Source organism: Quercus lobata, chromosome 3 (genome assembly GCF_001633185.2).
Source record: "Quercus lobata isolate SW786 chromosome 3, ValleyOak3.0 Primary Assembly, whole genome shotgun sequence".
Classification (NCBI taxonomy): domain Eukaryota; kingdom Viridiplantae; phylum Streptophyta; class Magnoliopsida; order Fagales; family Fagaceae; genus Quercus; species Quercus lobata.
The window spans coordinates 36050819-36068992 of NC_044906.1; the positions used below are offsets into that span (position 1 = coordinate 36050819).

An 18174-nucleotide genomic window follows, 5' to 3' on the forward strand; every position below is an offset into this window, starting at 1 on the left:
AGAGAGAGAGAGAGAGAGAGAGAGAGAGAGAGAGAGAGAGAGAGAGAGATTAGTTAGTCCCCAATATTAGAGGCGCAGAGTGATATGTTAAGATTACAAGAATATCCTCAAGCTAATTTAAAATAACAAGACTACAAACCTAACTCTAATACTTAAAGTTAATGCCATTTCGGTAATTATCTATATTTGTCTCTTGGAATGGAAATTTACTTTTGGTCTATTTCAGTATACCGTCTCAGTGTTATTGTAATAATATAATTTACTCAAGCGCAAAGGCAACTTGATATTCTTTACTAAGTAAATTCACATGTTCCAAAAAAAAAAAATCAAACTTTTCTTGCATTATTAGAAAAAAAAAAGGCAAGGAAGAAAGAAATAAGTACAAGTCTCTTTATTACTTAAAGGGAATGAAAATGTGCACAAAAGAAAGTGACTACAAAAGATAACAGCCTACATAAAGTGAATGAATAAAACAGTCAAGACATCCACTTCAAGTCCTTCAATTTAGAACGAGTATTTTCCAAAATGGCTTGCATCCTATTCAAAACCTCCATGTCCTCATCTTCTTGCTTAGCTTGTTTGGACTCAATTTGAGACATTCATTGCACTAACTGGGCTAGTTCAGTATGGAGTATGGCCTTTAAGGATGCTTTCTTACCGAATGCCTCAGAGAGAAGAAGTTCACTGTTTGCCACACAACGAGCGTGGCCATCCGAGCTTAATTGCTTGTTTAGTAACTCTTCCATTTTTAAGTACTTTTTGACATCTTTACAATATTTATTGACACACTCTCGCAAATGCTAAGTATTAACTCCAAAGTTTTCAATCCCATTATACATATCATCTATTTCAGCCTTGGGAGGAAGCTTGTTTAGGGGAAGATATGAAAGCTTGGATAAGAGGATATCTCCTAACATCGAAGCTCCCATCAAACACACACAGGAAATATGTTTTGTGGCCTTAAACTCAGAAACTTACAGAACCTTAACCAGTTGTGTAGGTTGTGAAGATCCTTTCTCCTTTGTCATTCAGAGATTTGGATGACGTCTTAATGTTTGCAATCTTACGCCTTTTGGCCTCCGAGTTCTCAGAAAAAGGCTTAGAAATGGAAGACTCACTTTGGTAGGAGTAGGAGATGAAACAGTCAGAGTCTCGACATGAACACTGCTCGTGGGGGATTTCAAATGCCTCCAATTGTGATCAGAGTTGATATGCATAACTACGTTGAGAATCTTAATGGTATTCTCCACTTGTGTGCTAGCCAAGTGGGGGACACTTCGATTTTGATCAATTATGATATCTTGAGGCAAATCTCTTGGTTGATGATCATCTTCGGAAGGGGGCACCACAACAAGAGATGGCAGTGAAGGTCGTGGAGTAGTTCTAGTTGGTTGTTCCTTTTTTCCTTTTTGGGATTTGCTTGATGTTGGAGGCTTAAAAAGGAGGGATGCAGCCTTAACTAGAAGCTATGTGCCTTTGGTAAAATCATCCCCATAGATTATGCTCGACCATTCTCTGTAGCTGTGCTTAAGTCGATTTCCAAAATTTGTTTAAAAAGCTGGGATTAATTCTTTGGAGTTGGTGTTACGGTGGATGAAAAACTGATAAAATTGATATAAAATTGATAAAATTGCTAAACCTATGGGGGCTATACGACTCTACAATATACTGATCCTTACAACAAAGAGATAGATACCCTGAGTGAATATATGTAAAGTAGCCCAATTTCAGAATAGACAAGCGACCATTGTCAATAAAGTCTTGATCAAAGTCCTCAATAGTATGCTGAGGGAAATCATTGGCAAATTGTATGTGAGCACGTGCAGAAGACTCATCAAACAAATTCACCGAACCTACCCCAAAATATCTTGTCATAAAAGGACCATTAAGGTTTTGTCATTGATAACACAATGGCTCCTAAAGAAAAGGCCTATCCACACATAAACATAGTGAACAGGGAAACCATTGACAGACTTACTCTGGATAAGAGAGCTAGAGACTAAGTTTAGACCTCAGAGTCAATAGATGCTTGCTAAAACAGAAATTATATGGCCAAACAAAAGACCATTGGCCATGAGGCTAGAAGCTTTGAAATTACCAGGACGGATGCTGTTCAAGTCCCCGATAGGGAACACAAACACACACAACCAACAAGCAAGCAATGCCACCGGGTATGTTTCCTCCTTTGATCCTCTGAAATTCCAAGATCTTCAAAAATTGCGTTGCTCTATGTTGGACCATTGCCCCACACGTTCAAGTTCTCTTATGATACCAGATGGGTTTTGGCTACGCTTTGGAACATTCGTCTTCTTCGCTTGCTTTCTTGGAGTAAGATATCTAGGATCTCCCCTAAACCAAAAGATGACACAATCATTGACTCTTCATTGTCCCTTCATTTGACCTTGAAGATGGTGATAGGTGTAGTAAAGGTAACGACAGCTGCAGGGTATCCATAAACCTCTTGCAGTCCCTTATCACACTAGATGGGTTTAGGCTATGCTTTGGAAGGTTAGTCTTCTTTGCTTGCTTTCTTGGAGTAGGGTATATAGGATCCCCCCTAAAACAAAAAAATGACCCAGTCATTGACCCTTCATTCGACCTTGAAGACGGTGATAGGCCATCAAAAGGTAATGACAGCTGCGGGGTAAGTATGGTTGTCTGTATCCATCAACCTTTTGCAGTTCCTTGACACTAGGGACTACCTCGTCATAGAAGGTTCCTATACAAGGAAGTCCACCAAGAATATGCACGCAAGACCCATGGTGTGACTGAAATCTCCACCGCATGGGTATAAAGGGTATTTGGTTTTGGACTCCAACACTCACAAAATGCCTTTATGAGATTGATTGTCATCACGTGAACAATGAGGCAAATACAACATTGTAAAGTTGAGAGGCTATAAGGAGAGGCTTGCAACGACTAAGTATATCTTCAAACCATTTCCTATAATATGGTTTGTAAGAAATTTATCAATTCATGTTGAAAAAGGATCTTCAATTTGCTTGGCAATTATGCCTCATGACTCTCGTCCCGAAAAAAATGGAAATTAATCTTAAATTTCAAACATTATAATTAGTAGTTTAATTTTTTAAACTATATTTTTTACTAACATCTCGAGTATAAGAAACTCGATTTAGGGTTTATAAATCGAGTTTTTGGGACTCGATTTTCATGGGTTGTTCACGTCTGATGTGGCATTTTTTTTTCACGTGGCATCTACATAGAAATCGAGTCTCTAAGACTCGATTTCTAACCCAAAAATAATAATTATTAATGACCCAAAATGCAGAAATAGCAAAAACGCGGAAAGAAAGAAAAAAAGAAAGAAAGAGAGAGAGAAGAAGAAGAAGAAATGGAGATGCAGCTCAAGTTGACCCAGGCCGCCCCGCGACCTAGGTTGCCGTGCGACCTAGGCCGCCGCGCAACCCTTGTTTCTGTTTCTGGGGTTTTTTTTTTTTTTTTTTTCTGATGAACACATATTCTTCTCTGGTTTTTTTTTTTTTTTTTTTTTTGATAAACACATATTCTTCTCTGATGAACACATATTTTCTGTTGTTATGGTTTTCTTTTGCTGTTGTCGTTGTGGTTTTCTTTGTTTTCTTTTTAGATGTAAATCGAGTCTTAGAGACTCGATTTCCATGTAGATGCCACGTGGAAAAAGTGCAACATCAGACGTGAACAACCCATAAAAATTGAGTCCCAAAAACTCGATTTGTAGACCCTAAATCGAGTCTCTTAGACTCGAGATGCTAGTAAAAAATATAGTTTGAAAACTTAAACTACTAATTATAATGTTTGAAATTTAAGGTTAATTTCCATTTTTCTCCTTACATGGGTCATATAGACTTTTTGGACTATGAACTCATTCTTGGTGGTTGGTAGGAAATATTATTATATAGGTCATAGGGACTTCTTGGAGAATCGTATACTTTTTAAAGATAGAAGGTCAGAGCCAACTCCTAGAATCCTCCCAAACATTGAAATCATGGTGCAAATGGATGGCGTAAACTGATGTTTTGTTTTGGAAAGACCAATAACTTAGTAAAAAAACAAAGAGGTGGTTGAAAGATCAAGAAGGTCCTAACCATGGTTTTGTTTTAGAAAGACCAACAACTTTGTAAAAAAAGAAGAAGAGGTAGTTCAAAGATCATGAAGGGTCCTTACCATGGAAGAAGGGAAAGTATAGGGTCTGGATTAGGTCCAGTGTCTAGTGACACTCGACCCATTGGAATTGTGACATGTTTCTATTTTTGGACACGTGTCATCATCTGACCAGATCCAGTGCACTCGAAGCACTGGACCCAAACCTCCCCTGAAAGTATATCATTCACATTATCTTACTAGGAGAATATTTATTGCATTACAATGTTGATATGATGTATATGGAGAAAAAACAAAATGATTTTGACAATGTGATTGACACTATGTTCAACATGGATGTCATGTGTAAGGATAACTTTATAGACATGAAAATGATGTTCAAAAAATGGGATTTGAACTTCATCCACAAAACTCCAACTAGAGCAGGACATTTGCCACCAGCTTACTTCACAGTGACACTTAAAGATATGGATGATATCTTTATCTATACTACTATTTAAGGGGCTTCCTTTGTTTGGGATCCTTAATTTAAATGCCCAAAAGACCCTCAAATTCATCCATTTCTAAGGCTTAAATTATAGAGTTAGACATGTAAAATTAGTATCTTAAAAACTCCTAATTTTTAGCTAAATTAAAAAAAAAAAACAGTTTTTTCTCCCACCTCCACATTTCTCTTTTACATTAGTAGTCAAGAACTAATACAACTTCTTCTCTAAAAAAAAAAAATGTCATGAGTAAAACGTGTAAACCCAAAAAATAAAAAATAAAAAGTCTCATCACATGCGCTTCGCGCGTGTGATGAGGCTAGTAATATTAAAGGGGATTAGATAGTCATGTATTGATGTAACAATTTTATCCAATAGTGTTACAAGGATCTTTGCCAAGGAATGTTGCTTCTACCTTGGTAGATTTTTATCTTGCATTTTTAGGGAACTTTATTCCATAATTTGCAATTAGAGTGACTTGAGTCTAGAATTAGAGTGTGACATTATGCAATTTAGAAAAAATCTTTTCTCCTTCATTATTTACTATTAGTGTGTAGCCTCGTGCATATGGACTTGTACAATTAAAACTTTTAGAAGAGGTTCAAATTATACATATTATTATTTTACACTTTTTAAAAACTATATATTTCTAAAATATGTAATAGTTTCTCATTATATATATATATATATATGTGTGTGTGTGTGTGTGTGATTTAAAATTTAATTGGTTTTAAACTCTTCGGTTTTTACACCCAATAATTCACTTGCCACAAAAATAAAAACACTTAGATGGTTATATTTGGACTCTTTGATTTTTACATTAAATAATTCACTTGGCACAAAATTAAAAATTAAATAGGACACGTGGCGCAAAATTGAGAATCCAATTAAAATCTAATTGAATTTTCTCTCAGTTTTATCTATATATATATATATATATATATATATTATTAGGGGTGTGTAGTGAACCCGCCAAAGACGACCTGACACAACCTAACCTGCTAGGTTGGGTCGGTTTTTAAGGGTTGGTGGGTTGGGTTTGGGTTATAAGATTCACAAATCAACCTAACCCGATCTGACCTATTTATATTTAATATATATTTAAAATTTAAAAAATATATTATGCAATTTTTTATTTACTTTTTTGCCCCTCTTCCTAAATGAAACCCAAACCCTAAGTTCTCCTCATATAATTTATGTTTATTTGGTGTTATACTGATAATATTTGGTTATAATTTTGCTCTTATTTGTAGTGGTGTTGTTCTAATGTTCAATTTAATAATAATAATAACAAAATTTAGCTACAAAATTGGTTGTAGCCTAAGTCTACAATCTTCTCAATATAATTAACATTATTATATATTTCGAAAATCTAACCATTGGATTATATGTTCTTTATGGTCTTAATACACATATCAAATTTTATGCCAACTGGATATTATTTACTATATAATCTATAAGATTATATTTTATGTATAATTTTAAACTACAAAAACTTACAATTTAAATAATTTGTTGATGACATAATTATTGATTTTCAATTTTCCAGAAATTTTACAAGCATAGAAGATATAAAAAGAAAATGTGATCCAATGATGGATTTGTCAAAATTCATCTTCAATAAAAAGATATTGGGTAAGATTATACCCTTAGGTTATAATTAATTTTGTAGCTAAAATTTTTCTTTTTTGAGTAATAATTTTGTATCTAAACTTTTTCCTAATAGTAATGTCAATTAAAAAAAAAAAAAAATTGTCCAACCCACGTGGGTTTGGTTGGACCCCTATAATGGGTTGGATTGTGTTGGATTTTTGTAACCCACCATGATAGGTTGATTCGAAAAAACTCATCAACCCAACTCATGCATACATATTATGGTTCATTTGGTCATTTACATGGCTACAAAAGTGAAAAAAGGTGGATTAGTTCATTAGTCATTACCATATGTACTGAAACCATGCATGCGCAATAGAGCTCTTCATAGAAAGATACCTGACAAAGGAGTGCTTAGCCTTCCATTCAGGATATTACTTAGAATCAGTTGAAACCATATTAATTCAATCCCCTATATGAAATGTTAAAGATGTCAAGAATGGTTATCAACCTTGATTGAAAATTGTGGATTCAAACTCACGGCTTTGCTTTGTGCTATTCCATAGTGATGAAATCAGGTCATTTCGTTTGTGAATATTATTGCATACAAGGTGGTTTGATGCATTTGCCGGCATAAGGCAACAGCTAAATTAAGGCCCTTTTATATATTTAAATGATTTTAATTTTTTTTAAATATTACTTAAATAACCTACTACTTAAGATTTATTGTGAAAATATTATGGACATAACATTTCTTTCTTATTCTTTTTCTTGTTTTTCATTGGATAAAAAATTATTATTTTATTTATGGGCTAATATTTGGACTTAATAATACTATTATAAAGAAAGAAATAACTGGTTAAAATTTGAGGGTCTTTTTTTACTTGGGCCTTAAACGACTGTCCCATTTGCCTATAATAGTATAGAGTCAGACTTTGATTGCATAAACTAAGCTCACTAAGAGTTAAATTTTTTATTTATTTTTTTATTCTTTATTAACGTCAAACTAGTTTAGTTCAATTAATTCTAAAGTCTCTAAACAAAAAAGAACAAGTTGGACAGCGTAACTAGCTCAGAACCTTAAAAATGTATGTGTACTGTTTCCTGCTTAACATGAGTGATCTTGAAGAGAAGTCAATGGGAGTGAATAACATACTGTTTAGTAATATAACAAAAACATATGCATTAATATATGTTTGCATTTTACCACAGGAAAAAAAAATATTAAGGAAGCAAAAGATACATTAGAGGTATGATACAAAACTAAACCACAATAAATCACTTAAAGATCACTTCAGATTATAGCATGTAGCATGCAAGTATAAACTGTAGAAAGAAGAACCTCAACTAGCACGAAATATGAAGCAAAATCTTCTTCCAGAGAGATTGGTGCAAAACATAGGTCCAAAAAGTGTTTGGGCAACTGATGTTTATATTATAGGTCTGAGTCCTGCCTACTTGCTAAGCATAACTCATGCAATTCATTAAGTATCCATTCCTCCCCCGTGTGCCCACCCAATACCAAGACCCTAGTCCCTCCAACCACAATGGTGCTATGACCCCAAGCAAATTTAGGTGGCTGCCCAGGAACATTGAGTATTCTCCATGATGGTTTCTCCTCAGATGGATCCAAAAGGAAGAGCTGTGAAGGAGAGTGAAGTCCGGCAATGGAACCACCAAAAATGATAATTCTCCCACAAGGCATGCTGACAGCAACATGATCAAGTCTAGGAGGAGGAACCACGGCACTCTGGCTGCCTATGCCAGTCAATGCACTACACTCCAGTTGCCTCCACTGAGGCTTTTCATCTTCTAAATCAATAGTGTAAGCCTCACCTGATCGCAACTGCAAATGGCCACTCTTAGCAAGTCCACCGAACATAAGAATTTTGGTCTTACCATAAACCGAAAGTGAATGTCCCAACCTAGAGGGAGGACTCCATGAAGTTGGAATCTCTCTCCATGTTGGATTGTCTGTAGTGAGATCAAGCAAGTACGTGTCACTAAGAAGTACCCCAGCATCTGTGCATCCACCTGATACAACCAATTTAGAACCTTCTATTGTGCAAGAGCTATGCCAAGATCTTGGTAGAGGAGGAGTTCCACCAAAGACCTCTCTCCAGGTTGGCTGTTTGGCATCCAAGTCAAGAACGAAAACATCATTGAGCAACCCTTGCCGCCCACATCCTCCAAAAACCACCAACAAAGAACCATTTAAACATGAGAGTGTGTGGCCCCACCGCCCTGGTGGGGATGATTCCACACTCACCCGACACCACTCTGGATTTGCAGCATCAAGATTAAGAACAAATGTGTCATCCATTGGCTGCATATTAGCTCCTTCTCCTCCAAACAACACAAGTCGATTACCTACTGCACAAGCACTGAAATTGCAACGTGAAGGCTCCACTGCACCTCCAACTGTCATTTTCCTCCAACAAACAGCCTCAAGAGTAGTCAGTTCCCTGGCAAGACGCCCCCACCCTAACTTCTTCGTCATCAGTTCCAATGCACCTGTCACATCTCTTCCCCATGCATTCTGACATACCATCTTCCTCAAATGCTCATTTTTTGTCAATTGACGGATCCTTCTGCAGACAGACCCAATGGATGCTACATCCCTTGGTGTCAAGCGCGATAAAATGTTGTGAGCCAAGACTTCATCAGAGAGCTGAAGAATTCCACATATTTCTTGATGCTGGCTGAATGTTAATTGTCCCCTCATTGCAGAATACTTACCTGACTGATCAAATTGCTGATTGCAAGTCTCTTTGAAAATTGGATATGATACCCGGTTCAGGTCTATTTTTGCTTCAGAAAAGACTTGAATGCCTATTATGTGTGTGATAGTTCCATCATCATCATGTATAGGTGAAAGTCTCAGCCTGTTTACCAAAGGAGTGCCATCCTTCCTGAAATTAAGGAGCTCACCTTGAAATTCTGAACCTTCTTCTAGACATCTTCTAATCTCAGAAACAACAACTGGATCAACCAAAGGGTGACGCCTTTGAGCACGAGGATCCCTATATTGTAGAAACCGACTGAAAATGGGGGAAGATTCTCTAATGGGTCAATAGAGACTCTTTGCAACTTAAATTTATCAGATGAGATGATCAAATGACAAGAATGCTGATAAAAACACAAATGCGAACTTGAATATGTTATAATCATACAGAGATGTGAATGAACTCCAAAAAAATCACTAAAAAGATCTAGAGAACATCAGTAAATTCCCGGTTAATAAATATGTAAAAAGATACAATATCTTGGATACGAGTTTCTACAGAAGATACAGAGCTTTCAAGAACCGATGAAATTATCCACAAACCTTAATAGCTTCAAGCCAAAAAAAAAAAAAAAATTCAAATAGAAAATGTCGCACAGACAGCAATGCTCCCCATAAGGTATAACTGCAGTGTCGCTAGAAATTTTGACATTGTTGTAGATTTCATTGACTCCCTTTCTTTCTGAACATAACTCCTATTCCTTTGAGAGGTTTACATTCCCATTTTGAGGGACTGAAGATATTTTATTTTATTTAAAAAAAAAAAAATTTCTTAAACCCTTTTCCTCTAAAGAAACCAACTTTTGCAACAACTTGATGGAGCGGTGGACTGTGAGTATTGGACAACATGGTCCACTACTCTTTCTCTAGTCAACCAATTTTGTAGTTAGAATTTCTCATTTAAAAATGAACAACACTAACTAATTTTAACTTTACAGATTTATGTATCTAGTTAGAGTTCAACATGAGATTTCGCTGAACAGCACTGATACAGTATAAAAAGAAAAAATTCAAGCAGATTTCAGCATTTAGGCACGGAAAAAAATTGCTTGAACCACAAAAATGAAATAATTTATGAAACAATCTCTCATACCCAAATTGATTTTTACACATTATGTCCTTCACATGCATTAAAAACCAACAAAAAAAAAAGCAACTTATTTGACTAGTTGACATCCCAAGGGTTCATCATACAGTAACAAAGCAAAAAAAAAAAAAAAAAAAAACCAACATGACAGAACCAAATCATATTAAGCACAAGTTCAATTCGAAACTCCTAAAATAAAATTTCATCACATACGTTCCAGATACTATATATATTACAAATAATTCACATAAAACCAAACACAGGTTTTTTTTGAGGAAATTAAGGAAAGTTACCAGTTCCGACCAAGGACCTCGTGAGCAAGGTAACCAGTGTAAAACTCGAAGACTTTGTTGACGTAAATGACAGGACAGTCAGGTTCAAGAGCATCGGACACCACAAATGATGTGGGTGTCATTGGGTAGAACAGAGCTGGTTTCAATGGAAGCTCGCAGCTGCTTTTATAGTTATCATCTTCTTCGTAGTATTGGTCATGTGGGTCTTCTTCTTCAAGTTCAAAATCCTTGTCCCATTTTTTCGGTCTCTTCCCTGAGCTCTGAGCTTCTTGTTGGTGTCGTTGATGATGATGATTTTGCTTTGCCATGGTCGTTGAGAGAGAAGAGAAGAGAAGAGAAGATATTTTCTTGGAGTTTCTTTTCTTTTTTCTGAATGGCAGTGGTTGGGAACGTGAGCGGTGCCACGGAGATATATATATATCTTTTGATTGTTGTTGAATGGAAATGCCCAAATCACTGCTTTATTTACCAAAATGCTATTGCCTAATGACAAATGTCAATTCAATTTTGGAGCAAATCTTTATCAAAGAATTTTAAATATTTGTTTTTTTTGGAGCAAATCAATTTGTCAAGGGGATATGAGTCATGTGAGAATGACTAATAAATTAAAAGGTTAATAAATTAAAAGGCATGCTAACGGGTGTTTTTAGGATATTATTTAATAATTCATTTTAAGAAAGTTTAGACATTATTTGTATGAGAAATGAAAAAAATGGCCCAAACATTAACTTTTTTTTTTCTCATAAAAACCTTTTTTAAATAGATTATTAACCAATGTCCTAAGGGTATATGAGTTTCAATTACTACTCAAATGAAAAACCTCAAAGATGATTGTCTCCCTTTAAACATATAATTTTAATAAAATTTTAGATATTTTTTTTGTTTTGTTTTTTAGTAATACCAATCATATTTATTGTTATGTTAGTTTATTTTTGTACTAAAATTAATAAGGGCAATGGTTGAGTCATGTGCTTCTATGTACTACACCTGTTAAAATGTGGACACATGACAATTATTTGACAAATTGTAAAAACTCAACGGATATTTTTTTTAAAAATATTTTTTTAATAATAGCCTTAATATTTTTCTTCATTTTAAATTTAGCAAAACAAGAAAGAAAGAAAGAAAAAAAGAGTTTTTCATTATTATCATTTAGCAAATTGCAACAACAAAAAAATGTCAATGTGTCAATTTCAACTGTAGCAATTGAAAAGAGTTAAAATTGCTAACTTGTTTAGTTACTAAGAGCATTCTCATCAGGTGTGCCAAATGCCAAATACTTGGCATTGGGCACACCAAATAACCAAAAACCTTTCTCATGAGGTGTTCTATATCCTATAAAGACACACGTGAACAGTACCGTTCCATCTTTGGAACGGTATTGACAAATGTGCTATAAAAAAAATATTTTTTTATTCCATTTCTCTCTCTTCATTTATGACTCTTTCTTCTCTCTCTTCCTTTTTCTTCTTTTTTTCTCCGCCTCACTTCATCTTCTCAGTTCACCTCTCTTCCTTTTTTTTTTTTCTTCTTCTTTCTTTCTTTCTCCAGAACCTCCACCTCTCCCTTTTTCTTGCTTTTTTCCCCCCCTTTTTCTTTTCTGTCACTTTCTCTGTGCCTTCTCTATCTTTTTTTTTTTTTTTTTCCTCCGCCTAGGCCGTTGCCATTATGATCGGCTGTCACTGTGGAGTTCGGCCTCGCTGTGGAGTTCAGCCTCGCCGATGAGGCCGTCACCATGGAGATCTTTGATTCTGATCTCCCTCTTTTTTTCTTTTTCTTTTTCTCCTTCAGTTGTGGATTCCATGTGATTTTGATTATGGGTGAGTTGGTTCTTTTTCAAGCTCTTTTTTTTGGGATAGTTTTGTGTTGATTTTGGGAATTTTTTTAAAAGTAGTATTGGGTAGTGGTGGCTGTTGGTGGTTGTGGGTTTTACTTGTGGGTGGTGGTGGCGGGCTATGCTTGGGTATGGTGGTGGTAGGTTGTGCTATGTATGGTGGGTTTCTCTCTCTCTCTCTCTCTCTCTTTTGTTGAGGTTTTTAGATTTGGAATTTGTTGGAGGACCGGTGATTGTGGTTGTAGTTTGTGGCGATGGTTGTAGCGGTGGTTCTTGGTTGGTGGTGAGTGGTGACTGCCGGGACTGTGTGTTTGTATATTGTTGGGTTTTGAGTAAATATATTATTTTAATGTGTTGTATATATTATTTTAATGTTTAGAATGAAAAAACAGAACATCTGATAAATGGTGTATTGTAAAATGATGTGGTAAAATAGTAAAGTAGGCTTTTGATGTGTTAAAATGATATTTTTTATGAGAGAGCTGATGAGAATGCTCTAAGATGTCTCGGAAGTTAGACAAATTGCATTGAAAAGCTTGTTTTTTGCCTTTATAAAAAAAAAAAAAAAAAAATCTTAATAACAAAGTTGAGGGATTAAAAAACAAAAAAAAGGGGGGGGGGGGGTGTTGCAGTTAGCCGTTAGGGCAGCTAAGAATATCATTGAAGTTCTGAACCTAGCAACTAGATCTTTTCCTAGCCATCTCATAAATTTTTGAAGATGACTACTCAATGGGTTGCTATGAGGCAAAAAATATTAAATTATTAGAAGAAAAAAAATAGTAATATCAAATTAACAATAGTGATCATTAAAAAAATGGAGAAAAGGGGGAACTTACAGTTAGCCCAGGTGAGATAGAAATTGCATACCCACGGATTAGATGAGTCTGAAAAAATATTTGATATTTGGTAAACAATACAATACTATACACAACTTTTTCCTCAATAAATTTCATAATGGTTGAAATGGCCAAATGTTGGTAGTAGAAAAAGTGGTAAAACAAATTTCATAATTGTTGAAATGGTCAAATGTTGGTAGTAGAAAAAAGTGGTAAATCAAAGTGACTATGTATCTATGTCAACCACTTCAACAATTATGAAATTTATTATGAAATAACATTATTGTTTTGTAAAAGTTAAAATATAGCAACTAGGGACGGAGACATACATTTAAAAAAAAGATATTAGTGTGTGTATATATATATATTAATTTTAGCAATTTTGTTCTATAAAATTACATTTTGCCACCCTTAACAATATCATTAATTCTTTTTAGAGTAATGTTATAGCCACAAATTTATCTATAACATTTTTACAAACTGTTGAGGTACAAATTCTTACTGGTTTGCATCTGTGCCTACCAATTAGATCATTTTTTTACCTACCAATGTTTTACGCGAACCAAACACAGCCTTATTGTATCAACTATTTATAAAAAAGTTTGTAATTCTAGCATTTTCCTCATTTTAAAGGCCATTAAAAAATTTATAGATCTAAAATCTAAAACAACATATACAAGCCCCAAAAAATTAGTGCAACAACAAAAATCACCAATAACAAAGCTAAAACAAAATTAAGTCTAATTAACCAATTTTACTCAAAACAAACAATCAACATTTTAAAAAGTTTTAAACAAAATAATTTTGTCTTTATCTAGCAACAGACGCATGCATTAAAAACTCAAAAGAAAAAAAAGAAAAAAAACCCTCAGTGGCTAAGAAGCAACACAGCTAGAGGTCAAAGCCGCCCACTTAACTCTAAGTCTTGACTTTGTCCCTGGTAGCAACAAAAAAAAGTTTTAGAGATCATTTTACTTTTTTTTTCCCCTTAACACGTAATAGAAGCTCTCCAAGCATGTAATTTTTTTATTTATAGAATAATGGAAAAGTATTACTACACTATAAAGTATGCTGTGATCAAATCAAACCCTCTTATATGCTGAAAACATCATATTACGTAATTTCTAATAAAAATTGGGTTTTAAAAATTATGGTTGTGATAAGTGGATATCATTATCATCTAAAATTATGTGTATAAAATAATGTTATTAAAACTTAAATTTAATATAAATTAAATTTGTATATTTTTTAAAATAATTTCATTCATCTACCATAATTTTTTGTTTAAATTTCAACATCCTACTTAATTAAACAAAATTAAAATTTGAAGATGAAGTACTTTTGACTATTTTACTTCAAACTCTGTTTTAACTTTTAGTTCTTTTTTTACTTCAAAGTTGCAAATTACTCGAACTTTAATTTTGTTTATAGGTCTCACATGCAACTCCTTCAGCCCATCCCTATTTCTAAACTGATATTATGACTTATTGATTGATCCTAATTTTGTAGGCTATTTTACACGTTGATAGCTAAATAACATTTACCTACCTGATGAACGAATTGAATGTCAAAGCTTTTCAGGTATGGTGGTAGAGTAGTTAGGCTGACTTCTGTTGGTCCAAACAATTTCATTCTTTTCAAACACCTTTCTTATTGACCTCATTTTCTTATTCAATCCATAAACCATGATACTATGATAGAGTCAATGCGCAATTTAAATTATTTAATACACCGTTACAGGTGAATCTGAGTTTTTTGAACAATGGAAAAAAAAAAAAAAAAAATCTGCTGAAAAGAAAAGTGGTAAGCTATAAGTTGCAAACCATGAATCAATCTGATTGAAGGTTGATTTATAAATAACTCATAAACAGATTTTATTATTCTAGAAATTACATTCTAGGAGTAATTTTTGGTGGACAAAGTACCATATTAAATGTCCATTTGGGTATACTTATTTTCATTAGCAAATTTTACTAATCAATAAAATTATCTTCTAGATTAGTATGCAACAATTTAATAAAATCCTTGATGTGTATTAAATCACATAATTCATTAAATATTTTTTTTGAAAATCATTAAATTTTTATTTATAAAAATTTAAACTTATTTTCATTAAATTTAATGATGTGTAACACAATTTTTATAATTTATTTTTCAAAATTCATTAAATCATTTAAACACATTGTATGAATATCAAATAAGTAATGTGACTAAAAATATATGTTGATAGTATTTCATAAATAACCAATCCAATAAGTTGGAGGAACTTGCTTCTACATTTGCTTAGAAAATAAACGGTATATGTTACCTATTAGGTAAAAATTTGGTTGTTTAACGAATAAAATTTTGAAAAGGGTATCTATGAAGTAAGTAAATAAACTAATAGAAAGAACTTCATCTAAATGGAGTCCAATGTCCAGTTTCACTGGATATGTTAAGATGCGAATATTTGTCCAGTTTTAAATATGTGTCTCTATCTTAACGTGTTTAGTGAAATTGGATACAGGATATGTCCATCCAAATTAAGTATAAAATTGCTAAATGATACTAGATTCATAGTTTGAAAAATTTTTCAAACAATACTGATTTTTTTTTTTTTTGGGGGAGGGGGGTTTTGTTGGGTCAACCAAAAAATGGAGTGAAGCAAGGATTTAAAAGCAGCAATAATATATAATAGCAAAGAATGGCAATTTAGGAGTTTAAGAAACAATGGAGGGCTACAGTTAGGAATGGAAGTCCACGTAGGTGAAGTGCGCAAATCGTATCCAACTGATGATATTTTGTGTTTTTTCAACTGATGATATTTTGTGAGAAAATATCTTGGCCTAACTTGCCACCCCATAGCTGCCACGTCATAGATTTGTGAAGAAGAAGATATTTTGCTTCGTCGGGACGTGGCGGGTTTCCCATAGTGTTGTCTAATGCCTAGTGGCACGATTCTATTTCTATGTCTATGACTATGGTCCCTACTCCCCTTGACCTTCATCAATATCTCCAAATGCTCCAATCAACCAAAAAGTTTTTGTTCCTATCAAATAAAAATTTTTAAAAAAAAAATGGTTTTTGTACTTATATTTTTGGGGCAGGAGTCTGGGTCAGTGGACCATTTTTGAGACATATGTCTAAATTTCAATAAATTCAATATTATACAAAGCACTAAATTTAAGCCGGTTTTTATTTTTATGGTATATACTTTTTGAATTGAAATGGTGGTTGAAGTCACGGTTTTAGTTTGAAAAGTATGTGTGTATGTTAAGTCATGATTTTAGTACAAAATGTATTTGTATGACTCTGTGGAATGAGGGATGAAATAGATACCACTCTATTCTTTTATGTTTTTTTTTTTAACTTACTTAATTTTTGATTGGTATTTGTAACTTGTTTAATAATTATCGAATGGGTGGTGGAAAGTTACGATACAAGACATCATGATTAACATAGTTCACATCTATTGGTGCGTAATAGTCAAAAGAAAGATGATTTGTAAATTACTACTGAATACTTTAAAATGAAATAATTGCATGCGTGGTTCTTATCTTTCTGCAATTTGCATTGCATGTTTCCCAATTGACCAATTCCCATGTCATTTGTCAATTTATGGATGTGAATTGGATCCATGTCTCGTTATAGGCCCAACAAGAAAAAGACAACAGTGCCCGAAAAAAAAAGGAAAAAAAAGAAGTAGAAACTGGACATTGGACGCAACCTGTCCAGTGAAAAGTATCCGCATTTTAAAAGGGGAATCTAAGGAACTGAATTTTAAGATAAAAATTTGGTTGTTTAACGAATAAAATTTTGAAAAGGGTATCTACGAAGTAAGTAAATAAACTAATGGAAAAAACTTCATCCAAATTGGGAAGAGGTTGTGTCCAATGTCTAGTTTCCCTCATTCCTCTCTGGCTCCGATTTCCTCCCTATGGGCTTCGATTTTCAGAAATCCTTTCCATGGCACACTAGATTCAGATTTCCTCTCCATGGCACACTAGATCTCCTCTCCATAAATTTTTTCAACCTCATGTTTGCCTTGTCATCTCAAACAATGCTTGATCTTCCACAAACCCCACAGTGATGGGTGGGTTTTGATGTGGGTTTTCATCAACGACAAACTGTGAGTTTTGGTGGTGGGTTTTTTGGGAGTGGTGGCGGGTGGTTGAGATTTTTTTGTTGATGTGGGTGGGTGGTGGGTTTATGGACTTTTGTTGTAGGCTTGGACGAAATAGGAATGATGGTGACATTGATTCGACATTTTTTTCAGTGGACTTTTGTGGGTTTGCCACCTATGGGTGTGCTTATCATGGGCCTGAGATTTGCTTGCCATGGGTTTGGGTTTTGCTTGTCGTGGGACTGGTGCATGCTGTGGGTTTTTTTTTGTTTTTTTGTTTTTTGGTGCTAAGTTTTGCTTAGTCATGATCTTCCACAAACCCCACGGTGTTGGGGTGGGTTTTGATGTGGGTTAGGCAAAATGTGGGTTTTAGTGGTTGTTCACGGTGGTGTGGTGGGTTTTGATGTGGGATTGGCAAAATATGGGTTTTGGTGGTTGTTGATGTTGTGGTGGTTGGTGATGGTGAGTCCTTTTTTGTGGTGGTGAGTTGCAGCGGTGGTGGTGGGTTGAGTTTTGATGGTTGTGGTTTGGATTTTCAGTGTTGGTGGTGGCAATTATTTTTGGGTAATTTTGGTGGTGAAAATTGTTTTGGAGGTAATTTTGGTGGTGACAAATGGGGTTTGTGACTAGGTTTTGATGGTGGTTGGTGGTGTTGGGAATATTACACAAAGTAATAATGGAAGAACAAGATTAACAGAAAAGACAAAATAATATAGATAACTTGGAGGCACTATATCGTTTTCCTTAGACAATATTTGCTCCCCACACTTTTGTTGCTAAAGGGTTATCGCAAATTTGTCTCTAGGATACAACCAAGTTGTTGGGTTCCACAAATAGCAATTCTGGAGAATAACCACAGGATTTCTTGTGTTTCTTGTGTTTCTCTCCAACTTTTGATTTTGTGAAGTTAGTTTTTCAAGAGAACATAAACTTTTATTTATACCTATAGGGTTATGTTTTATGAAAAGGCACGTATGGAGAGTTAGTTATTTATTTAAGTAAACATAAGCCTATTTCATGAAAAGGCATCTATGGAGAGTTAGTTATTGTTTTATAAT

At 34.2% G+C, this 18174-nt stretch overlaps 1 protein-coding gene across 1 annotated transcript; it reads right to left on the reverse strand.

The window, feature by feature from the left end:
• Positions 1-7325: 7325 nt before the first annotated feature.
• On the reverse strand, positions 7326-10723 carry LOC115982457 (adagio protein 3). Its single transcript, XM_031105065.1, has 2 exons — positions 10345-10723; positions 7326-9220 (listed from the first exon to the last, which is right to left on the reverse strand). Exons 1-2 carry the CDS (start codon positions 10650-10652, stop codon positions 7615-7617), a joined length of 1914 nt encoding a protein of 637 aa, XP_030960925.1. The 5' UTR covers positions 10653-10723; the 3' UTR covers positions 7326-7614.
• Between the last annotated feature and the right edge of the window lie 7451 nt (positions 10724-18174).